Here is a 25959-nt window from a genome sequence, read left to right on the forward strand (position 1 = left end):
GTTGAGGGCGTCCCGGAGAGCATGGAAGTCGCCGGCACTTCCAGCCGCATTGGTGAGAGAGAGGTCTGTGTGTGTGATTGTTGGAGGTGGGTAGGTTAATGTGAGAGAGAAAAAGAAGGTTTTTATAAATTTTAATTAGGTTTACTTAATTAATTTTAAATTTTTTGAATTTTGAATTCCATAAATTTAAAATTAATTATTAATATAAATTAATGTGGTTTTGTTTAGTTTTTGGCTAGTAACCTTTTAGTTACATATAGTTTTCATATATATATATTTTAGTGTTGCATATCAAGAAAACTAGTGTTGCATATATTTAACATTAATAGTGTACACTAGTCACTGATCCCTAAAATTTGATATGCAACACTAAAAAAATTCGGTACCTATGGTAGCGTTTGTTTTCGAGGGCAGGACACGGAGACATGGACAACACTTGTTTAAAAAGTGTTTGGAAGCAGAGACATGGACAGTGGACATATTGTCTCCGAGACAGTTTTTTATACTTTTGTGTCCACTCTTTCACGAAGGACAATGATGGACACGGAATTTGGAAGAGTGGACACGGACAATTTTATAAATTTTGTTTTCCTTTTTTTCCACTATTACCCCTTCTTATTTTTCCTATTGCGTTGTTCAGAGATACTTTTTTCTTCCTTTCTTCCTCTATCTCTTTCTTTTCCAGGTACTCTCTCCTTTCTGTAGAATTTTTTATTGGGGGTAGATAATTCTTTTCTTTATATTGTTTTACTTCAATACCATTTTAACTTCATATTATATTATTTGATTTGTAATAAAAATAATAACAAAAATAATTAATCTTGAAACTTTTAAAAGATAAATATTAGCAAAAGTAAAATTAATCTTTTAAAATATTAAAAAATAATTTATAAATTGTAATTGATTTTATATAATTTAAAAAAATTAGTTTTTTATAAAGAAAAATCAGTTTTTAGATAAAAAAAATTAGTTTTTTAAATAAAAATAAATTTTTATATGCAAAAACTAATTGTTTTTTCATGTAAAAATGGATTTTTTTTAAATTAATTTTTTATTTAAAATTAATTTGACTTATTAACTTAAACAAAATTTTTTATTAATCAAATTTAAATTTATTTTTTTTGTTAATCTTAACCATATGTATTCCTACATATTAATAATAAATTTTAAAATAAAATAATTATATTTATAAATTTTATTTTAATATAAATATTAATATATTTTTTTATTAAAATTTTTTGCCTCTTCAAATATTTTTTTCAAGTTCCGTCTGTACTCCTACGTACTCTCATTTTTTATTAAATTAATTTGTATTGATGTAGAAAATTTGGAATCACAGGACTATTTTAGTCATTTCATATAATATTTTAGTCTTGTTCATGTGTATCCAAACATAATACTAGACATTGCATTATTGTCTTGTCCATCGTATCCAAACACACTACACAAAAGATAATTTTTAGTGTCTCCATCCTATTGTCTCCGTTTCAGTGTCATGTTTTGTTCTGTCTCTAAAAATAAACACAGCCTATTAGTTAACATGGTTTACAATAATGCTAGAAATTGGTTATATATTGAATTTTGTTACTTTAGAACTTTGAATTTTGTTAGTTTATGTATGATGTTATTAAAATTTTAAATTTTATTAGTATAAAAATTATTAAATCTAAATATTTAAATTTCTCCGCACTCTACTACTTATTGCTCAATAGACGGAAAAAATCTCATCGTATTATGCCCTTAGCCTCTCCACTTTGCTCACACCTATTGCTTCTCCCTCCATCCAGATCAATTCAAAAATTCTAAAAAATTACTATATATATATATAAAATAGGGGTGGCAAAGTGGGTTGGCCTGCCCAATCGATCCCGCCCTACCAATTAAAATGGGTTTAAAATGCTAGTCCGCTCTATTTTATGGCGGATTGGCAGATCGATGGGCTAGCCCGCTTGACTCTTTTTTTTTTTTAAAATAAAATTCATTAAAATTAACTAAAAAATAATAATTAAAAAATCAAATACAAATAAAAAATAGTCAAATTATGATATAATTTTTTTATTATCTTTTTTAAAATTTTTAACTTCAATAAAATTGTTCAAAATAATATTTGTCAATAGAACTATCTTTATTTTAAAAAATAAGTCACATAATTCGAACAAATATACGAAATTGTAAAATAAAATAAATAAAGTTAATAACTAAAAGAAGAATAAAAACAAAAAAAAAGTATTTAAAAATTCTATAATTATTAATTTTATAATAGTAATCATTCTTTTATTTAATAAAAAAATAAAAAAATCTTCGACCCGGCGGATCGGCCCGCCCCGGCCCACCAAAACCCGCCATTTTAGCGGATTTTTTTAATTTGGCGGGCTCCAAATTCTAGTCCTAGCGGGTCGGCCCAATGGGTTCAACCCGTTTTGCCACCTCTATATATATTTTGTTAGTTTATGTATGATGTCATTAAAATTTTAAATTTTATTAGTTTAAAAATTATTAATTATAAATATTTAAAATTATATATTAAAATTTTAAATTTAAAAAAAATAAAATTTAAGTTTACCGCCTGAGTTACCATCAATTAAATCTGCTGGTAATTATTAATAATAAATAATATATTATCGTTGAATTTATTGAGAGAAAAATTCAATGGTAACAAGCTCCAAAATTTTACCAATTAAAAAATTTATATCCGCCACTAAATTTGTCGATTATTAGTGGCAGATGAAAAAATCCGCTGATAAATAATTACCGGCGAGGTTTTACTGTCGGATTTATTTCACTGCTAAATCTGACGGTAAATCCAACGACTTTCTAGTAGGGGTGTGCATGAGCCAGGTGAAACTGGATTTGATGTGACCCAGACCCGCCCCGAAATATATACCGGACCTATTTGTTAGACCCGAACCCGGCCCTAAACCCGATGAAACCTATACACTTTCGGACCACAATTATATCGGGTGAAAACTGGGCCGTTAACATTACATTACCTTGATACCTTCTTATAAGCTAGCATGTGAAAATATCCAAATTTCCAAAACTCCAACCATTATTTGACATGGTAAAATTCACTTAGAAAAATATAATAAGAACCAACTCTTCTCTAAAATTAAAGCATAACCATAATCAATACCAATATTGTCTAATAACACTAAATATTTAAATCAATACAAATAATACAATATTATGCATTAGTCTAAAATTTTATACATTTTAAACATAAAACATTAATTTATAGTCTTATAATAACTAATAACACAAAATATTAAGGTTTATAATATTTAAATTCCACATAAGAATAACAATCATCCATCACTAATAACACAAAATATTAATTATGTATGATGATCCGGCCACTGGACCGACGAGCCATGGCCCAACCCCAACTCGAAATAATAACCGGGTCTATTTTTAAGACCCTTATCCAATCTTAAACTCGGTAAAATTACACCAAATTAGCCCCTAAAATGTTCGGGGCGGTCTGAGTCTTCGAGGCGAACTGGACTATGCACACCCTTACTTTCTAGTAGTACATGTCCTTTCGAAGCTTTTTTTTAATAAACTATTAAAATAATACTCAAAAATTTACCTTGCTGACAAAAAGAATCTTAAAAATATTAATGAAAAATAAACTTTTGAAAAATTTAAAAACGTGACAAAAGAACGGATATTAAACATATATTCTAAAAAAGTATTTTAGAGATAAAATTTTAATATAAATTTTTTGTAATAATTAATAAAAAAATAAAATTTTCATTCTTAAAATCTAATCATTTTATTTTAAATATTTTGTTTAAAAAAGTTTTTTATTATAAATTTTCACTTTTCTTAAAAAATAAAAAAATCTAAAGATAAAATTCTGTTTAAAATTTTTTTGTATATTTTTTAAATATTTATTTAAATATTAATAAAAATTCAGATGAAATGAATAAATTATTTGTTAATAAAAAAATTTAATTATAAAAAATATAATAATTATGAACTATTTTATCGATAACATCAGAATTTATGTGTAAGCGCTAAATCTTACCAAATTGATAGTTAATTTTTTTTGTTTTTTATTTTTATGAAAAATTCGCCGTAGCCTTTTTTAAGCTTACTTAAAAATAAAATTTCTTATTCTTCTCCCTATTGTTCGACTTCCTGTGACAGTGATTCACGAAGGGGCGGTTCACTTCTTTTCGAAGGGTTTCAAAGAAGCTAAGAACTATGGTGTGGGGACTCTTCCCCAATGATCCTCTTTCTGGTACTACTTTCTTTTCTTCAAACTTTTCTCTTCTTCTTCTTCTTCCGACGAAGCACTGTACATGTGATTTTGTGGTCATTCCATAATCGGATTGACAAATAGTACTTTGCATCTTAGCATTTAGGGTTTATTAGTATATTATGGTATTCCATGAGTTCTTTTCTAATTTAATTCTTGTTGCAGGTGAAGATAAGTACTACATTTTCAAAACTGGAACTTATAAAGTTGGTCGAAAAGGTACTTTTTTTTTTTTTTTTATGGTTCCTACTAATTACTTTTGGAACTGTTTTTTGACCAAGTACTTTTTTAATCTCTTTGGCATAAGTTTTTTGTAAGTAGTTAATGCTTGATGCATGGAAGAAAGAAAACGCAAAAATGTAGAGATACACTTGATGTTGAGCTGAAATTTCAATTTTGTTGTAAATTAATTGAGTTGTCCTTGTCCAACTAACAAATATGGGATAGGCTCTGATGTTATGTTGAATTCCATGGCTATCAGATAGAAAAGAGAGTTGAGAGAAGGTCGGAAGAATGTAGATTTGATAGAGATAGAAATTAGAATGAGAGAAGTTGATGTAATACAAGTGATATTGGTTTATGTTAGAGTAGCTAACTAGTAACTAATCTTAACTATCTAACTAAGACAATATTATCTCTAATGATGAGGATCACAGTCCTGAGTAGTTGATCAAAGTGATTCTCATCCAATTTCAGAACTTCAACCTTGGGTTTCATCATTTTGTTTTCTTAAATAAAAAGTTGTTGGTATTTGCTTGCAGGTTGTGATGTAATCATCACTAAAGATAAAGGGGTTTCTCGGGTTCATGCAGAAATAATTGTTAATGGGATGAACCTGTTAAACTCTTTACCAAATGAACGTTCTCGTATGTCACCAAATGTACAGATCAAAGATTGCTCCAAATATGGGACATTTATTAGCAAGAATAATGGACACAGGATGAAAGTTCATGAGCTTCCAAACAAAGAAATAGCTTTGGACAATGGCGATCTTGTCTCATTTGGTACTGGTAGTGCTACCTACAAGTATGTTAACTATCTAACTGTTGAAGTTTTCTACTCCTTTTGTTCTATTTGCTTTTAATGTTTAGAAAATCCTTGCAATGCTTTTGTAGATCTATGTCATATACCTAGATGCAATCTCATGACATCTAACTGTCTTTCACTTACATGCTCTCAAGTCTTAACACTTCTAAATTTACTCTGGCAGGTTTTGCCATGTCCCACTTATGTTTTTCATTTGTTCCTTGGACAAAGTAGATCAATCTATTGAAGAGAAAATTTCGTCAATTGGTTAGTGATGAAAATCCTTATAAAGGTTCTTCAGTTCCTATAGTTCATGAGTAAATGTGCTTTCAATTTGCTTTAACATGTGTACGCACTGCACATGATCTTGTTTTGGTATGGAAGAAAGCACTAATATTTTTGCCAGAATCAGGGCTTGCAGTGTGAAAAGAGATAATAGGTTCTGAAAAGTTGTCACTAACTTGCTTTATCCCTGTTAGTGATGCAATTTTGGTATTATCAAATGTTTAAATTTTGGTTGCTTCAAGCCTTGAACAAATATTATTAATTGTGGTGGGAAACTAATAAATATGCTGGTAATGGGGTAGAGTTTGCATATTGTTGATAATGACTTGGCGAAATAACTTCTGTTATATAAATTGAAATCAGATAAGTCCTTGGCCAGTTAGCTTATCTTGCTCCATGGTTATTACGTTAGAAGTCCTTTGCTTAATGAAGCATTTGCTTTGTCTTAACATGAATAGTGACCAACTTACACTTTAATTTTCAGGTGCTGCTAGTACTTGTACCTTAAGTGAAGATTGCACACACGTTCTGGTGGATCAACTCATGCCATTGAAAAAGGATATTGTTGATGCTGTTGTAGCAAAAAAACATTGTGTTCTCAAAACATGGCTTGAGGTATAGAAGCATTCAGTGATTGTATTGATCATGTCAGTTTCCTGTTAAACAATTACTCTGTTACAGCCAATGGAACAATCATACTTATCGAGATGTTATAATACTGCTGCGTACTTGCTTTTCATAATCATCATATTCATATTTTCATGGTTGATGTTGATTATTTTCTGATGTATTTTAAATGAAGTGGCCTTTATGATTGCCGTAGCAATTTTCCTCAATAAAAGGGGTGACTATGTAAACAAGAGTTGACATGTAGGGATACATAGCTCAAAACATCTTATGCAGTTTATACCAATGTAGCAATAATATATTTCAATTCTTGTTACCTTCTCAAACAGAGTGAATGATTTGCTATGTTTCTTGTTCTAAGCGTAATTGTAATTTTTCATTTAACTCGTGGAACCTTGTACTTTGTCATGAATTCTCATGATTGCATCTATTTTCTACATTTTAGAGTCATGTCATGCACAAGGAGTCTAGTACATGTTACATATTCATTCATTCTTCTGTGTTTGTCAGCTGCTTAGACCTTGCATTGTATATCTGCATTTGGATTATTGATTATTCATAACTCAACAGCCATAACATACTATCTAACATATAGTCATAGACCAGAATATGAGATTCTTGAAGGATTTTAGTGTAGAACAAGATAAGCTGCTTCACTCATGTTGAAAGTTTCAGTTCTGAGTTCTGACCATTGTTTCCTTTGTAGGATTTTGCAGAAAAGAATATTGTCACTGATATGCCTAGCTGTTATTCGTAAGTGTTCCTTCAACAGTTAACTTTGGATTTGGTATAGGGAGCTTGTCATTTATTGCTTTTTTACACCATTTAGGCTAACTAAAGATTCTTTCTTCTTTTCTTTTTGTATCCCTTTGGTCCTTCTCAACCAGATATATACCAACGGTGTCAGTGGAAGGAATATCTATCAAAGTTGCTGACCCTAAAACTCGTGAAAATTGCTTGAAAGGATACACGTTTTTGTTAGAATCTGTGCATATGGTATCTATTTTCTGGAGCCCTTTATACTCACCAATACCACAACTTAAGCATAATGATTAAGAAATTTTTTTTTTCAACACAAATTTCCATTCTCAAAAAAAAAAAAAAAAAAAACCTGCTGGTAGATTTTCTATACTTCTTTTCTTGGATTTGTTTTTCCATTTTGGATTCTCAAGTACTATGCAGGAACAGCAACAAACAAGTTTCCGAACCTATAAGATAAACCGATATTGCTACTTTTGGGCATAACATGTCTTTATAACCTACTTATTTAAGTCTTTTCTCTGCCTTACAGTACAAATTCAGGGATCAGCTCAAATCTTTGTTGGATGTCACTGGTGCAAAAACTGTCTCCTATGAATATTTTTGTTCAAATAGTCAGGTATGTTTTTTCATTCACTTTTTTCTTCTTTATGTTTTTCAATTTTGCAAATTACGAGGTGGAATCATCAACTCTAAAAGTGAGATAAGTAGGTTGAATAATGTACCTGCCTCTAACTCCGTGGATGTTTATATACATTCTATTCTATGTGCCCTAAATGAGCATTTGGAATAAATAAATAAATAAATAAATAAAATATGTAGAATCTCATGTCTTATCTATCATAGACAGACATCGTTTACAGTAGGACATATTGAAGTGGTAGATCCATGTTGGTTACCCCATCTAGTACCATCTTTTTTCCTTCAGCCCTCTTTCTCAATCTTGCATTAACCCAAATCACATATCACCATATAGCAAAAGTTTTCTTATTATCAAAAAGAAAAAAATTTCAGCTTGCAAATCTGATTTGCAATAGTCTTGTGTTTAGACATATGCTCTGGCCAATTATAATCTCTTATTAGAAAAGATATATACTTCATGATGGTAATTCTCATTTATTCCATGTAGGGTTCAGATTATGGAGACGATAATCGTTTGGTTTGTGTCATCCCAGGGGTACCAGCATGCAAATCTGATCGCTTCAATAAATTAAGTTCTTTGCTTAGAGTGAATGAGATGGATGTAATATTTGCTGCTTTAAGTGGACATCTTGATCCATCGATACTGAAGTCACCATGCAGTAAGTACCGCTTAGATATATCTATTTGATTAAGTTTGTACTTTACCGAGTTACTATAACAAACTGTGTGTATTGCTGCAGTACTTGTTTCATCTTCATGCTCCACAGACGAGACAGTGGTAGCAGATTCAGATACTGAAGTTGAAACAGCCACATCAGCCCATGCAACTGAGACATTCCTCAACGGAAATACCATACAATATGTTAAAACTGAAGCATTGGATGATGATTCTGGCAGTATGGATAATAAAAAACATGAGAAAATGGAACCATCCGCAGTTGATGTTTCTACCAGATCAACTGACATAAAACAAGCAAAAACAGCGTCACCCTTGGATGATTGTTCTGCCAAATTGGAAACTCATGCTATGAGCTTCAGAGATGGTAGTGGTAGTATAAAAGTGAAGAAAGACAAGGTTGATGATTATGGAAGTGGAACTGCAGATATTATTTATAGTCAAGATTTAGTTGTCCGAGATGTAAACAGAGTAACTAACATGAGTACTGCACAAAACAGCAGCGTTCCAAATTTTAAACATTTTAGAAAGGTTGGTATGGTGCTATCTCTTGCATAATAATAGCTACCTTATCATGTGAAAGCTGGACCTTGCAGAATTGAACATATTTTGGCTATCTAGTTCTTTTTTGTGACTTATCTGACCTCTAATTTCCAACATAGTTTTTTTGCTTCTCACAAATCAACTTATTAAATTTTCATACGGTGTCATGGCTATTGTCACTTAATGAATCGCATGCCTAACTATTCTGGTTTTCTTTGGAATGGAATTGCAGACACATACTCAATCTGGTAATAGTTTCGAAAGTCTTGTTCCGTTTGCAAAATATCCATACAAGTAAGGATGACACAAAATCTAATTTGTATTATTTCAAATAAAATCTGGCTAGCCATATTTAATTGCTTTTCTCGTAGTAATAAGTTGTGTTATATTTCCTTGTTTTCTACCCCAGGGACTCTGATTTTGGGAATGATGAGGTACATGAGTCTGTGAAAGAGGAAAAACGGCGGAAGAAAATGGAAGCTGTGGCTGAAGACCTTTTTAATAATGAGAAGGTAAGTTTGATACTCTTTCCTTGGGTCCATATTTAAGCTTGGCTTGTTGTATCTGCCTTAACATCATACGTGTTCATGCTGCAGGCAAGAAAGCGAGGCACAGCTGGTTCACTTCGTGGGATCCTTATTTCGTGAAGGTAATCTTCGGCATTTTTTTTTATGTGTAAGACTTGGTAAATACTGATGAATCTTTATGTATTCGAGCACATAGTGTGTCGAAGTTACCAAAATAATCTCAAATCAATTACCAGCCATGACAGATGAGGATAAAAACCAGCAAGTAGGACCAAATTGTCATTTTGCAGGGCAAAGAAGAGAGAGAATTTACACTCAGGTCAATCCTAAATCAGTAAACTTTCCACTACTATTCCATAGATGTACCGGTTTTGTTTCTACATATTCTCTGTTGTCTATGTCTTTATCCCAGAATTAGAATGTGAATTATTGCAATGTTACTATTTTTCAGAAAAAATGTGTATAAAATAGATTGTGTAGAATTATTGCAGTTCGGTACCTTTGTTTTTGATTGATAATGAAGTGATTGGCGTTTGAAATATATCTGGTTTCAGTTGGTGTAACGTAATCTCTGCCTAACATTGTTAAGCACTCTTTTAGGGTATATTTTTCTATCAAGAATTACATCTCCGTTGCAATAACCTCTAAAAATTGGTACAATTGAAAATCAAATGTATTTAAACATATATGTCCACGTATAAGGATTTTTGGCTGTACTAGTATAGTTTATTTATTCATTCATTCATTTGAGAGTTATTATTAGATTGTTGGAGAAACAGAAACTAAACCTACTGGAAATTACCGGAAATATAGTGAGTTTGAATTGAGAATCTCCACTGAATATCCGTCCTAATAATTGTAGTACTATTTTGTTTTCAATTAAACATTTCTTTTTAAAACTTATTGGTCTGAAGTCTGAAGTCTGAAGTCGGACATTTTGCATCTGTTCTTCGTTTATTTATTACTAGCATTTATGCCTGTGAAACATCTCAGGTTAATTCTCACAGGATCATCAATGTCAAAATGATGATTATCCAAATTATTGATTGTTAAAATGAATCTAATTAATGTTTTATTCTTTTCCAATTAATCTTAAATAAATTTCAGTTATTTTTTCCCCCAAAACAGGGGGGCAGATAAATCAATATTTGGGGTGAGCTCTTTATAAATTTTAGTATAAATTCTATTTTAAACTTCAATTACATAATGCGCTATGATATTTTGAGGTAGTTCTTTACTAAGATAATATGTACTCTCTCTTTCACTATATTTATGATACGAAAAAGGAGGTAAATAAAATACAAGAATTAAAATTGAATAAGAAAGATAAATTGAAATTAAAAATAAAAAAATAAAAAAATAAAAAAAGATAAAAAGAGAATTATTCTATCTTTTATTCAATTTTTTTATATAATAAAAAAGAGATTCACTCAACTTAACTTTGTCTACACTATAGTTTAAGAATTGAATCGAAGAGAATTATTCAACTTTTTATCTAATTTTTTGATGCAACAAGAGAACTCACTCAATCTTATTTGTTTGCACTATAGTTTCATCACAAAACCAAAAAAAAAAAATTCATACCTCTAATCACTCTATGACAACTATAATAATTTAGAATGTATTTATAATCTCATATTAAGTTAAATAAAAAAAATTTTAAACCCATTAAGATAAAGCTCAATCTAATAACTAAATAAATAAAATTAAAATACATAAAATTAAACATTCTAATACTTAAAAATATAAACTAATAACTACTAAATTTTTAAACTCTTCATGTCACAAATATTTAAAATACATATCAATTTATTTCTCTAAAACTACCTATATATTTAATATTTGACCATGTTGATATTAATGAGGTTGTATAGTTAAAATAATTGAACGTGTAAGATAAGGGAAAAAATACTGTCAGAGATACTTAGATAGATTTAGTTATAATATTAATTTGATCATTCAGCATTTCAGATTTAAAAGCATACTTTAGATCTGGGAAAGGCTAACCAGTTGGAAAGGACGGCTACTCAACGGGGCGGGAAGACTCTGTATGATCAATTCGGTAGTAGTTGCTATTCTTACTTACCACATGTAAGTTTTACTCTTTTTCAAAGGGATAACAAATTCTATAGCATCTATGATGAGAAATTTTCTTTGGAAAGGTCAAGCCAATGATCGGGGGCTAAATCTTGTTAGTTGGAAGGTGTTGGTCACCTCAAAGAAATTTGGTGGTCTGGAAATTAGAGATCTGTTTTGTATTAATGCTGCTCTTCTTGAGAAGCTAGTCTGGCAATTTTTTCATCATCCCCACAAGCTATGGGTTCAGCTGTTGGCAGATAAATATCGATTTTTCTTGAGTGACGATTTCAGCTGTTCTAGCGATAACGGGTCTATATTTGGAGGAGTCTGTGTAAAAGTTGGGATATTTTGAAGGATGGTTTTGATTGGTGCATCGGAGATTTGGATCAAAATTTTTGGTTCTCTAAGTGGAGGAAAGAGGGGTCGCTCTGTAATGAGATGGATTATGTTCACATTTCTGACTCGAATCTCCGGATTTTAGATATTTGATTGGGGAGAGAGTGACACTGACACCTTAAGAATGTCTATTCTCCTCTTCAACAGTTTTTGTGTGACAGCATTCTCTCCTACAACCCGGATGTTCAAGCAGGTTCAGTGGTAGGCTGGACTTGGATCGGGGGGCCGGCTAAGGTTTATGATGCTCATACTGGTTACTATTGGCTCAGCAAGAAGATGTTTGTCTAGGAGAAGAGAGGAATTGGTTTTAGCTTTGACATCATCTTGTTCTGGAAAAGATTAAATTCTTGGGGCTTGGCTTTGCCCACTGCTATTTTTCGTTTCAGTAGAGGCATGTCGCCTTCGGATAGTTGCCCCAATTACTTGATTTGCCAGGAAATAGTTTCTCACTGTATGCAGAATTGTCCGAAAGCTCAACTAGTTTGGCAGATGTTGGGAGTTTTCTGCCATCTTCTAGATTTGAAGAACTGGTTCTTGTCCCATAGTAAAGAGCATCCTTTTCGATTCTTTGCTGGTCTTTAGTGGATTTAGAGAGCGGGAAATAATGAGATTTTTAATTACCATGAGTCTTGGCCTCCATTTAAAGTGGCTAGTATGTCTTTAGCCTTGGAGAAAGAGTAAAATATCTTTGAAGTGAATCGAGTATCTATTCCTTTTTCGATTAGTTGCTTTTGGATTTCTCCCTCGATGGGTACTTTTAAGATCAATTGCGATTCTAGTTATTCGGGATCTGGTGATCGGATGGGTTTTGCCTGTGTTAGTAGAGACTGGAATGAAACTTGGCAATGAGACTGTTTGGGAACAATTGAGAGTAGCAATATTCTTCAAAGAGAGTTATTTGCTATTTGGAGAGGTTTTCTTTTAGCTTGTGACTTGGAAAAAATGACGTAATTTGCGAAACGGATTGTTTAGAGACTTTCAATCTTGCCACTAATTTTCATGATAATGTTGGTCATAGATTCACTGGTGCTTAAAGTCAGAGAGATTATAACTTGGAAGTGGCACGTTGATATTCGTTTGGTCTTAAAGAATGCAAATACAGTGGCGGACACCAAGGCAAAGATGGCGATGAAATTTCATTTTCAGCATGTAGAGCTTCCAGTGCCTTGGAAGAAATTTGAGAGGAGTATCCAACGGGACTGTTCTGCACCTTTTTAGTCCCTTAAGACTTTATTTTTCCCTTTTTGTTTGGTTGTTTTTCTTACTTACCCGTCACAAAAAAAACATACTTTAAATAGAAAAGCTAAATTAGGTCTCTAACTTTTTAACTCGGATACAAATAAGTCTTTGACTAATTAATAATACAAAAATATTCATCATTCTCTAAAGTACGAAACATTTAAATTTATTTATTCAAAATATATGAGAACAAACAAGTCTTTAAAGAGATTTAGATGTCTCGCTTTTTAAAAAGTGATAGATGATTTTATATTTTCAATTAATAAAAAATTTATTTGTCTTTGAGTTAAAAGTCAAAGAGATTTAAAAATCCTGAAACATGTTCAAATATCCTGCATTTATTGAATTCTTATGAAAGCATCAGTTGTCAGAGGGTAAATCTTAATAAATCTGCTGTATTCTTTAGCCACAACACTCCGTCCACTACTCGTACACTACTGGCTAACTCTATGAATATTAATCATATTGGGGCTCAGGATAAATACCTTGGTTTGCCTTCTACAGTCTCTAAATCGAAAAAGGCTTCTTTTAGTATGATCAAAGAAAAGGTTTGGAAAAGAATCCAAGGGTGGAAGTGCAATCTTCTTTCGTCAGGTGGTAGACACGTATTGCTTAAGGCAGTGAGAGAAGCTATTCCTATTTATACATTGTCTTGCTTCAAGTTGCCTGATGGTTTAATTTCGGAAATTCACTCTCTACTTTCTCAGTTCTGGTGGGGACAAAAAGGTTCTGAAAGGATGATGGCTTGGATTAGATGGGACACTATGACTCGCCCACGAAAAAAAGGAGGCCTTGGATTTAAAGATCTCAGAATCCAAAATCTGGCGTTTTTAGGCAAACAGTTTTGGCGACTTGTAACACAGCCTACTTCTTTATTATCCAAAATCTTAAGAGGTAAATACTTTAGCAATGGTAATGCTATAACGGTAGAAATTGGAGTCTTACCTTCTTAGGGATGGAGGAGCATACTGGAAGGCCGAAAGATTGTTGAAAAAGGTCTTAATTGGGCTGCGGGTACTGGTGAGAATATCCGAACCTTTGAGGATCCTTAGCTGCCTCCTTCGTATCTTTTAATGATTTCTGACATGCCAAATAGACAGGCTATTTCTGAGTTGGTTCCAAAAGTTAAAGATCTAATTACTGAAGATAGAAATTGGAATCAGAATCTCATTCAAGAATTATTTCCCCAAGACGTTGCAAACAGGATTTTGTCAGTTAAAATTCAGCAGAGTAGGGACAAATTGCAATGGGATTTGAACAAATCCAAGCAATATGATACAGTTTCAGGTTACAAAATTGGCTATTTATTTTACCATCCGCCTCTGGAGCTTTGCCCTAATTATATGCAGCAGAAAAAGCCGTGGATTGATCTATGGAAGTTGAACTTGCCTCACAAAATTAAGCTATTTATCTGGAAAGCTCTCCATGGCCGACTTCCGGTGCTTGCTCAGATTCATCACCGCATCCCATCTATATCACCAATATGCCCTTGCTGTCATGAAGTAACGGAAACAGTCACTCATTGTTTGATCAATTGCTCTAGAATTAAAGACGTATGGTCTCAGAGTTATCTTCGTGACTGTCTTCCCCCTCAGAGTTCTAACGACTTTTGGACATGGTGGACTGCATCAATAGAGATACTTAACCCGTTGAAGAATGCTGACCGTAATCCTCAATTGCTTGCCATCATTTGCTGGAACTGCTGGAAAGCTCGCAACCAGTTGATTTTTGAAGGTTCTACTTCTATGCCGTTTGCCATTCTAACAAGCTCTGTCAAGTTGCTCCGTGAAATCCAAAGAACTCCCAGTTTAGGTCGTCATCTCCATGAGACTAGCTCTTAGTTGCATTCAATTTGATTTATCATTATTTCTTCTTTAAGATTTTTCTTCGTTTTTCGACCACGCACCGTTGGATGAATACCTTCAGTGTAGTGTTTTTGGGAAATCCCCACCTTTTATTATGCTGTTCTACTTTTGGACATCTTTATATTTTATTTTTTAATAATTAATGAAATATAACCTATTATCTTTGGAAAAAAAAAATCAAAGACCTATTTATTATTTTTTCTTAATTCTTTTTGAAAATCTCGGTTATTCAAATCAAAGACTCTTTTTAGGCACCAATGATAGCAAAAATAGTTGTTCCAATTAATTATTTTGATTGGAGTATTAAGTTAGATGGTGTTGTGACTGAATCTAGGGAATTTAGATCTTTTAAAGTAAAAAAGTTGATAAAGTGATAAAGTGAGAGATTAATCACTATTAAATTTGTAATTTTTATGAAATATATGTTCTATTATCTTAATTTAAAAATGATTAACTCATCACTTTACTACTTTATTATTTTATCAACTTTTTTACTTTAGAAGATCTTGATCTGTACCTAGAGATAGGCACATAGTTTGAGTGAGATTTAAAACAATTATTAAAAAAAATATTGCTCTAATCTCTATCTCTAAAATTTTTTATATCTTGTGTCTTTATTTTTTAGAGATACTGAAGAGACTAAAATTTTATATTTTATAACTAAAATTTTAGTTTTAATATCTGGCCACTAAATATAATACTGAATTTAAGTCTCTCAATCTTAATTTCAATCTATAAAACTAAACACTACCTTGATGATTACACAAGAATCTAATACTACTTTTGGTTAAAAAATAAAAAGAAAAGTGATATTAAGAAAATTATTAATTATATATATAAATTAGTGTCGTCCAAAGGTATTTTATAAAATTATTTTCTTGATAAAACATCTTTCTTATTTCTTTCCACTATCTTCTCCCTCTTTAACGATAGGGAATGTCAAGGAAAATAAAGAAAGGAACCTTGTCTAAATTTTTGTTAACAAGGCAATTATTTAATATAAAAAATTCAAACAGAACATTTATTTTTTTCAAAGATAGTACTACTATATACATTTTTTTCACAAAAATTCTGTAGTTAAATATTTTGTTAGTACACTTTGTATCACGTTACATTAAAAATAGAAGAGTACTAGGGAGCCAGCAGATTTTGTGAGTTATAGTCATTAATTAGCCATCAATAGTGTATTTAATGGTGTGAGATTTTATTTAATGGTGGAGAATCACTCATTTTTCTTTTGCTAGTTAAGTGCTGGCCAGATTTTAATAAGTCTGCTGGTCCCCTAAACTTTCCCTTAAAAATAATAAAAAAAATTAACAATAAGGTATTAAACATATATATAGGATAACATGTTACCAAAAATAGTATAAAGGATATAACAATATAATATAAGCTATAGCACGATCACCAAAAAATAATATGGGCATGAGTAGTGGCAGAAAAATACAGAATCAAGAATACAGAACTAAGAAAAATCCTAAAATGTAAATCTCCATCTGTAAAGTAAAAATAAAAAAATAAAATAATAATCTCAATCGGAGACCATATTAAAAAAATGAAAAAAAAAATAGTATATAGTAATACATAGCAATATATATGGGATATATTGTACTAATAGTAATTATAACGAACAATAGTTATAATAAGCACCAAAGAATGATAATCTATAACTTGAGCCTGAACTTGCAGCTACTGCTCTTGATTCTAATAGAGTTATTAGCATTAAGATTATCCACAACAATCCAGCACCTAACCCTGAAGGTGATCTTGAATAGCTTCAACTTCCCAAACTTAATCCTCACCGGTTGCTTGGCCTTCAACCGAAGAGGAACACTTCCACTTTGCTGCAGTTGTTGCGTCAATGAATTCTCCAAAGCTGTTGCATTTTCTGCTTCCCCTGAAAGAGGAATGTTAAGAACTGTAGTGTTATGGTGACCTTGGTAGAATTTCGGTAACGATCCATCACATAGTTTTGTGCCATTGTAATAAGCACTAATGTGGCTTCCACCTCTGTAATCGATTCCAATTCTCTTGTTTGGATTCCGAGCTGTTATTGTCAAGTTGAATGTGACACTTAAGCTATCGTTGTTTGAAAGATCGAATCTTGTCACCCCAATTTCGTTGATGGAGTATTTCGGAAGCTTCGGCCTGAACACAAGATAAAGTATACCCACTGTTGCGCCGATCGCCACCACCACGATAAGCAATATGCTTATAAACCAACATAGGAATTTGCAGCAGCAACCTCTTCTTGATCTTCTGTTGCGAGCAGGAGGAGGAGGAGGTGGTGGTGGTTGTTGATTTGACAACTCCGGATCGCCTTTATCCGATCTGGACATGTTCCTTGGCACCAAAGGTGCCAATGGTTGTGGCGGTGGCGGCGATGGTGGTGATTCAACATCATGATGAAGAGGGTGGATTCTCTGATTATCTCCCATAGTTGGTACAAGTATATGAATGAATGTGATCTCAAATGAAAAATGGGGTATCAAGTTTTGTTACTTTTGGCTATGCAAGTGTATTTAATGAATGAAATGATCATGTCTTTGAAAAGCTTGGATTAGGTCATGGCATATATGAAGAGTTGGAAGATTGAAGCTTTTCCAAGTTTTGACTTTGATGGCTCCAAATGAAAAATGTCACCTTTTCTAAGTCACATGTCATATGAAGTGCAAGATATTCAATTCAATCTTTGTGTCTTTATAATAAAAATGCCGCCGAAGTTTCTATTACTTTTTTTTTTTCCTTTTCTTTTCTGGGGTCCTTGCGTCTCTTATTTGAGCATTATTATATGCTTCGATATATACCATTTCGTTATAACCATGAGCACATATAAAAAAATCAATCACTAAATTAATTATATGTATAAAATATATTTTAAAATATTAAATATATATTTAAAATAAATAAAATAATATTTATATTTATACAAAAATATATAATATTAAATTTTTTATGTGTACATAGTATTTTTATTTTTTGGATTTATCTATCATGTATTTTAAGGGTATAAGTCAAGATTACAAATTGAAAAAATTTTTATTGAAAATACACAAAATTTATATTTTTAATGTATTTATTTTGTATTTATTAAACAAAAAAAAATTTAAACTTTTGACTATCGATAAATTTATCATGTATCCTATAAGGGCACATATTAGCTAAATCCTTAATTTTTTTTTATAATACTTAAAATAATGGTAATATTAATAATAATAAATATTTAATGAAGACATACACGAAAATTCACAAACAATATTATTTAGAGGTTAATAATGGTACAAATATGGGATTTTTAGTAAAAGTATATAGATATGCATTTGAGTTATTCATTGTAATTTATTGTCAATAGACTATTTGAGTAGTAAGTTAAGTTACATCACAATTTTCTGAAGTACTTGCTTAATTTACCATATTTACAATATCCTCTCCAAAGAAAAGAGATGTTTTATGTTCAAAACCAATGTCAATTGTCAACTTTTTTAAAAGGATAATTTTGGAAGAACAACAAAACAATACCTAATAATAGCATGCCAACATAAATCTTGAATATGTGATTTTAAGATTTTGAATAATGTATAATTTTTACCGATTTTTCTTACTTTTCTAATTTTTGTTGTCCTCTTAGCAGAACAATTTTTAGAAATAAAAGTATAATGAATGTTATATAACCCAGACTTTCAAAAGTAATTTCCTAATTATTATTATTATTATTATTATTATTATTATTATTATTATTATTATTATTATTATTATTATTATTATTATTATTATGTGTGTGTGTAATATAGACACCCAAAAAAAATGTGTAATAACGGTTTTCATCCCACAGAAAAACTAATGTAAATGCAAAGGCAATAATAGTCAATTTGAATTATTTGATTGAAAGATATTATATATACTGGAAGCAATTCACCAATTCCCTTGTTTATAAGCCGCTGTCAATTGAGAAGTTGTGCACTCAATCTTATATAGTTTGAAACGGAACATCATTAAATGTTTCATAAATAAATCTCTTAATTCCGATCCCTTATTTTTTAATTATCTCTTAAAATTAAGATGCAATCCTATAAACTTAGCTTACCCACACCGTGTACATAACTCTCAAACTTTGGTAAGTAGGTAAACAAACGCGTGCAATACATAACAAACAAATTCCTTTTTTTTTTCATCTTTTGAAATTGGTCTATTGAGTTACACATCTTATAAGATTAAAACAAAAAGAAAAATCCATGGATTAAAATGAAACTTATTCCATGACAATAATTTTTTGAGCTTCTAGAACAGTTTTAACATAACAAATTAAAATAAATAAATGTCACGCCATTAACTTTTATGTGAAGAATTTTGAATAAAATCCCCCATGATATACCAGTATATATCTAGAACATATTATGCTGACACTGAATTCATTTATTTTTCCCTTATTTACTTTGACGAAAAGCTAAAATCTCAATTCTCACCAAGGTATTTCGCCACATTTTGCTTACTACTAGTAAAAAAATATAAAACGTTGCATTCACACTAAGAGAAGGTTTCACCTTAGAAGATTCCTTCATGCGTGTGCTTTTCTCCGCCTCTAATACAGGCACAGGGACTTGGTCATGGCCGTCGCAATTAATTAATTAATTAATTAATTAATTGTATCACACAAGTACTAAATCAAATTAACACACAATTAATAGATGAGTTTATCAAATTTTCAATTCCACTGTGTTGGTGGCTCACATTGGTCCTTGTGATATCATTGATGGCATCACATCTCTATATACTATTATACTATTATTGTGCTAACTGTATACTAAAATTAGTCATTAAAATTAATTATCAATATAAAATATATATTAGAATATAAATATATATTAAAAATAAATTAAATCACACATATATTTATACACAAATACATTAATAGCTGGTTTTAATGATTAATTTTAGTGTACCAATAACATTTTTTTTTCTTTCATAATACAAGTGTTTAATGAAATAATAATGCAAAGATAGATGGCTACTCATTTACACGAAGATGTTTTCGCATAAAATTAGTATTTAAGATATAAATCTGTATCATGTTAAATAATTTAGCTAAAATATATCTACTTTATATTGGACAATTACTTCAGTACTTTTTGAAAATTAGAGAGTAAATCACTTTTTTTTTGTATATTACACATAATAAGCATAATTATATATGTATTTAACGTATAAAATAAATTTTTTTACGTATTTTATTATAAAATATTTTAAGTTAAACTTTAGATAATTAATTTATTGCATCATTTTCATTGTTATAAGACTATAAAACTTATGAAATACTTACATAATCATATATTTAATATATGTTCCAAAAATTTATTTTTAGTGAAACTCTAACTATGTTTTGAATTAGTTAAACATAATTATTTTATATGTTAAAAGCATACAAAATAGGCATATATAATAATACATGAAAGGAGGCCACTCAGATAAACACGCCTAAAACGTCTTTTTTTAAAGATGTTTTTATATTGTGTTTTAATTGGTTTCTGTATAATTTATTCGGTGTTCCTCATCACATATTATTAAATTCCTCAAAAGATTTTCTTTCCAAAAACACTAAAAAATATTTAATTTGGACTAAAACAAAAAAAGTAATAGATTAACTATTAGATTTTTTTAAAAGATTATTTACATTAAAAATATATCACATTTATATATATATATATATATATATATATATAACAAGCTCAAGCGTTTAAAAATTTTTATAAATAAAAAAATAATTAATTTATATTCGTAAAATATATAAAATAATTACTATATTATTATTATATTATAGATTAAGATTCACTAATTTTATTTTATTTTATTTTTAATATAAGTATTAGAAATAAATAAATTTTTTATAATTAAATGTAGTGTAACAAAATATATATAATATTAATTAGTTTTTAAAAATTTTAAAAAAATAGTTTCTCATTTTAGTAAAATAACTATTTATTAAAGTAGACAAATTAATTATTTTCTTTTCATATACGATTTTTTTAAGACATAAAAGCAATTAATTAGGACATTGGTTAAGATAATTAAAGTCACTATTTCATTAAATTTTTAATTTAAAGAAAAATCTTAGTTAATTTTGGTATAGAAATTTCGAATTTAAAAACATTGATAAAAATTATGTTGAATTTTGATTTATTTGATTTTCATTTAAATTAAGCACTACATAAGTTAAAGTTCTGTTTTGAAGTTATATTCGAGCTTTAATTTGATTTTTAAAGTTTCAATTTACTTAGTTTGATTTTTTAACTTAGGTATCCGTGACTCATATTAGGGTTTTAAGTGTTTAGTTGAAAATAAAAAATAAAGTAAAAAAATTTCAATTGTCACATCAAATAGTCGCTAGAATGTATAATGTAGCAGTCGTTAGTCCATTTCAGCATGTCGTTAACGATTTTGTGAGACAGTGACAAAAATGAGATTAGGAACCAATGTGAGTCATAACTATTAAGTTGGGAGACATAATTGTTAGAACTGATTAGGAACCAATTGGGAGACATAATTTGTTGTTGCTTGATTAGGAACCAATTGTGAGTCATAACTATTAAATTGAGTAAATCGAAATTTTTGAAATTAGATTGAAATATAATTGTTAGAACTGAACCAGTGATCGAACCGATCAAGCTACTTGTTCACTGGTTTATTGGTTCAACTGATAAATTACTGGTTGAACCGATAAAACTGGTCTCACGTAAATATAAAATATAAAATAGTTAAAAACTTAAAATTAAAATTTGAAATACATATCTTCACTAACATTTTATGAAGAATCAAGTCTCAACTTCTAAAAATAACTAATATAAAAAAAACCATAAAATTTTAATACTACAATAGTATCTTATTTTGACATAATAAAAAAATAATTAATTCACAAAGCCTATCTTCTAACTATAATATCAGTAGATTTTAACACTAACATCAAAACAAATAACCTTAATCACAATACTAGCAATAAAATAGATCAAGTAAATTAATAAATTTTTAGTGAAATTTATATTTATATTAATAATGGTATATAATTAAAATATAATTAATTTTAAAAATAGAAAAAACAAAAATTAAATTAAATTAGATATTTATGTATACTATATAATTAGTATTTGTCAAATATAGTGTCAAATTATTAGTATTCTTGTAAAATTATTATTAAATTTGTCCTAAATTTTTTAAAAAATTAACTATCAGAAAATTTATTTAATGCAAACAAAAGTTTTTAAAGATAAAATTAAAACAATAAAATTTAAAAATATTTTAAAAAATTTGAACAAATTTTAAAAGCAAAAAGCATACATTACCCCAAAATATATGTATTTGCATTTTGTAAGAGCGATGTTATGTAATGAGAAATCATTAGTTGAGTTGAGATGATTCAGAAATAGAAACTTGAAAATTATTGTAATTAATTAAACCATGACACAATAGCTGTTTTATCCAATCATAACAGCAAGTGTTTTCACTTCAATGAACAAAGATAATTGAGAATTAGCCTTAAATTGAAAAACAAGAAAGTGTTGCAAAGTATGCAACTTCAAACTAGATGAACTGTTGAAGCATATTCAACGTTACAAACAAGAAATCACCACAATTCCATCTGTTATGTTGATGCAACAGGTATACTGTTGTGGTGATGAAGAACTTTAGAAGAAGAAGAGGAAGAACCACTAAGCCTTCCGCGCCCGATTCCGCTGCTATGTTGATGATCATCACACTCTCTTTTCTTGCAGTTCAATGCTTTTCTAGCTTCAGCCACAGCATCACTACCTTCCATCAACCTTGAGCTCCAACAATCTGTTGAATCAGCTGAGTTTGCTTCCCATGTGTTTGATGAAATGCCCCACTGATTTTGCTGTTGTATTTGGCCACTTTGAGTGATGAAGCTGTTGCTACCTGAAGATTCTTGGTCTTCCATGTCCACTACCCCACAAACTGAACCACCCCTCTTCACTGTCACATACTTGTGCAAGCTTGGTTCCATCACATCATCACTCACAACTACCTCGGATTCCACAAATGGCTCCACCCTCTTCTTTGCATAATGGTTGCTACTGTTATTCGCACCTAGTGATGGAGTTTTCTTGTCCTCAGAGAATGCACCAGCAGAGAAGTTTGGGCTTGTGGTGGAGTTGAGATCGGCAACAGCTTCGAGGATCGAGCAAGCTTTGGAGAGACAAGCTGGGAGAGAAATGGAAGGCTGTGTTGTGTTTGTGTTCTTTTGGTGGAAGTTTTGGATGTCTTCAAGGAGGAGGGAGGTGTAGGACTGTGGTACAGGGTTAATTAGTGTTTCAGGGTTGAGATCTAAGTCCCTTGATCTTCTTGAAGACCTGCTTCTTGTTAGAGATTGGGGTTTGATGTTGTCAGCAACACCTGATGGCACCATTGTCTTCACCACAACATTGTCATTGTTCATTGATGCCATTCCCTTGCTCTCTTCCTCTTGTTGCTCCTTCACCTTGCAATTTGCAGTAACACCTTTCTGCAATGAACATGGATTCTGAATATTAGGAAATTATAGAATATCATTAATCCATTCTTCACATCAACAAGACAAAACAGAAAGAGAATGTGATTTTGAGTAAAATTTTTATCCACCATTGAAATGTCGACAATACGTCCAGCAAATGTTAGATTCAAATAACAATACTGAAACAGAAAAAATCAAATCTTTCTGGCTGATATAGATAAGAATACAGGATGGTGGATCAATTTAAATTGATACCTGATTAGCTTCTGCTTCAGCGTCCTTCTTGGGTCTGTTTTGCACCTTGTTGCTGCTGCTGCTATTGTTGGCATTTGACTGTGGATAAGAAAGGGAATTAGGATCAATCTCATTCAATGGATTCCTTCTATAAGGAGACTGTTCAGTTTTCCTTGACGAGTTGTTGCGGCTAATTGAAGGTTGTTGCTGCTGATTCCCTGCATTCCCATTGTTTCCTCTTGCAGGAGAGTGTGCTCTTGCAGGAGAGAGTGCTCTTGCGGGAGATTGTGCTCTTGCGGGAGATTGTGCTCTTGCGGGAGACTGAGACCGTGGTGATGCTGCACCCCTTGAACCAGCCACACCACATTCACCAACATTTCTCTTAACAGTTATCCTTTTGACACCTGTAGCGGCTGCAGATTCTCCTCCACCAATTCCATTGTTACTCTTATCCATGACCAGTGATGTAACAGTGGCAGGAACGGACACCAACTTCCCAGGCCTAGTAGAACCTACATTATTGTGGTTGCCATTTCCATTGTTGCTTCCATTGCCATTGGCACCGTTTGTTGTCTCTGATGACCTTCTTCCAGGAGATCTACTCACCCTCCTCTCCCTGCTGCTGGACCTTTGATTCTGCTGCTGGTCCCGTTCCCTGCTTGGGGTCCTTCTCCTTGGAGAAGGCCTTGGTGACTGGCGGTTGCGCTGGCGGTGTTGGGCACGGTGGCGGTTCCCGGTGGCTACCCCATCATATTCCTCACACAAATCACTGTTGTCAGTTGTAGTAGCATTGCCCCTCCTTTGGTCATCATCATTGGAATTAGCATCATTGTCACAGTGATCAAAATCAAAGCTTCTCTTTGAGCCTGAGTACTTTCTCCCACCAGAAGAAGAGGCAGCTCTACCAGAAGAGCTTCTGCTGAGCCTCCCACACTGGATCAGAATTGCATCCACCTCTTCTTTTGTGCAGCTTGAGGTCCTCACACCACTAGCAGCAATGTTTGGTGTAGAAGGTGCAATTTTGTTCTTGTTGTTTCCCATTGATTCGGCAGATTCTGAGGATGACCCATCATTTGAATATGCTGACAGGTTCTGCTGAGCAGTGCAAGGTTGAATCTTGGAGCTCCTTTCATCGTGGCTCTTCCTGTGCTTAATGATAAAAATCTCTTTTTTCACTTGGTTTTCACCTTCATGCGCTGCTGCTACCACTACTGTGTCATGTTTCTCTTGCACTGTGTTCTTCTCATTATTGAGGTTCATTTCTGGGTTGGTGGGTTTGGATAGGGTGGCGGTGACACCACCATTTTCAGAATCCTTTAACTTAGAAGGAACCTGAAAAGTTGCACCTGGAGAAGTAGTTGACCCTTTCTTCTTGCTCAAACATGCACCCATGGGACTTTGCAGTATTGCCTAAAAACAATAAACCAAAAAAGGAGTGGGAAAATAAAAAGGGAAGCAAATGAAATGGGCAAGGATGTTGAAGAAATTGAAAAGGGATTTGAATCAAAGATTTTAATTAACTAATAGAGAGAAAAGAAAGGTGAAGCAAGAGAGAAAAAGGGGGTGAAGGATATTTGAATTTCAACTATGATAAAAGAGCAGAAGAAGTAGAACGTTACCCAAGAAACATTTTTTATTAGAAAAAAAATTGTTACTTTCAGAGTTAATGAGAGAGATAGAGAAAGGGGGAACAGAATTCAAATTTTGGCGAAGAGGGCGGGCTTCTCTTCAATAGTTCAAGCTAAAGCTTAATAAGATCCGTTGGATGGGGATCTAGTTGTGGTTGTTGTCTGACCCTGTTGACCCTACAGCAGCACTAACTAAAATTTCATGACCCTTTTTGAAATACTCCAACCATTATTTATGCAAAAATAATGTGAATTTCTCGCCGTATGTGGAGACAAAACAAGTGAGTTATTTATATTCCCTGTAGAATTATGTTATATATACAAAAATAATTATTGCGTAGAGAGATATATATTTGGTATTTTATAAAAAAAACTTACTGTATTACTATAATTAAGTTTAATTATTCATCTAACAAATTTAATTATTTTATTATGACAGATTTGATTATTTTAGTGGTTGATTATTTAATTGAAAATGTATAAATCAATATGTTTAAATATATACAATTATATAGTGACTAATTTTTAGTGTATATAGAATATTTTTGTTCATTATCTATGTATATTGAGTTTATTTTTTTGGGTAAAATTTGAGATTAACATTTGTACAAGATGTACTATTTTGTGTTTTATTTAACAATTTAACAGTGAAACTAATTACACCAAAACATT

At 31.2% G+C, this 25959-nt stretch overlaps 2 protein-coding genes and 1 pseudogene across 5 annotated transcripts; 1 reads left to right on the forward strand and 2 right to left on the reverse strand.

The window, feature by feature from the left end:
* Positions 1–4002: 4002 nt before the first annotated feature.
* NBS1 (nijmegen breakage syndrome 1) lies at positions 4003–9890 on the forward strand. Of its 2 annotated transcripts, none has more exons than XM_016311366.3 (14): positions 4003–4246; positions 4430–4483; positions 5026–5290; positions 5475–5557; positions 6060–6190; positions 6909–6955; positions 7090–7198; positions 7494–7580; positions 8091–8262; positions 8344–8810; positions 9055–9116; positions 9232–9334; positions 9419–9471; positions 9586–9890. In XM_016311366.3, the coding sequence occupies exons 1-13, from the start codon at positions 4210–4212 to the stop codon at positions 9467–9469; spliced, it is 1668 nt and encodes a 555-aa protein (XP_016166852.1). In that variant the 5' UTR covers positions 4003–4209; the 3' UTR covers positions 9470–9471; positions 9586–9890. The 2 variants fall into 2 exon arrangements, with proteins under 2 accessions (XP_016166852.1, XP_016166850.1); XM_016311364.3 differs by having other exon boundaries at positions 4037–4246; positions 9546–9890.
* Positions 9891–16290: 6400 nt separating this feature from the next.
* LOC107608161 (NDR1/HIN1-like protein 6 pseudogene) lies at positions 16291–17595 on the reverse strand (annotated as a pseudogene). Its single transcript, XR_015892234.1, has one exon. The product of XR_015892234.1 is annotated as an NDR1/HIN1-like protein 6 pseudogene (transcript).
* Positions 17596–22347: 4752 nt separating this feature from the next.
* Positions 22348–25390, reverse strand: LOC107609553 (uncharacterized protein At1g65710). Of its 2 annotated transcripts, XM_088492532.1 has the most exons (3): positions 25279–25390; positions 23681–25069; positions 22348–23455 (listed from the first exon to the last, which is right to left on the reverse strand). In XM_088492532.1, exons 2-3 carry the CDS (start codon positions 25049–25051, stop codon positions 22559–22561), a joined length of 2268 nt encoding a protein of 755 aa, XP_088348658.1. In that variant the 5' UTR covers positions 25052–25069; positions 25279–25390; the 3' UTR covers positions 22348–22558. The 2 variants fall into 2 exon arrangements, with proteins under 2 accessions (XP_088348658.1, XP_016167039.1); XM_016311553.3 differs by having other exon boundaries at positions 22348–23437; positions 23681–25322.
* Between the last annotated feature and the right edge of the window lie 569 nt (positions 25391–25959).

Source organism: Arachis ipaensis, chromosome B7 (assembly GCF_059453495.1).
Source record: "Arachis ipaensis isolate K30076 ecotype BB chromosome B7, ASM5945349v1, whole genome shotgun sequence".
Classification (NCBI taxonomy): Eukaryota; Viridiplantae; Streptophyta; class Magnoliopsida; order Fabales; family Fabaceae; genus Arachis; species Arachis ipaensis.

Excerpts from the sequence above, each read along its gene's own strand:
- NBS1 (XM_016311366.3), top strand. The coding sequence starts at position 4,210 with ATGGTGTGGGGACTCTTCCCCAATGATCCTCTTTCTG. Across the intron at positions 4,484-5,025 it reads TTATAAAGTTGGTCGAAAAG|GTTGTGATGTAATCATCACT; the intron begins GTACTTTTTTTT and ends ATTTGCTTGCAG. Across the intron at positions 6,956-7,089 it reads GATATGCCTAGCTGTTATTC|ATATATACCAACGGTGTCAG; the intron begins GTAAGTGTTCCT and ends CTTCTCAACCAG.
- LOC107609553 (XM_088492532.1), bottom strand. The coding sequence starts at position 25,051 with ATGGGTGCATGTTTGAGCAAGAAGAAAGGGTCAACTACTTCTCCAGGT. Across the intron at positions 23,456-23,680 it reads CTGAAGCAGAAGCTAATCAG|AATCCATGTTCATTGCAGAA; the intron begins GTATCAATTTAA and ends CCTAATATTCAG.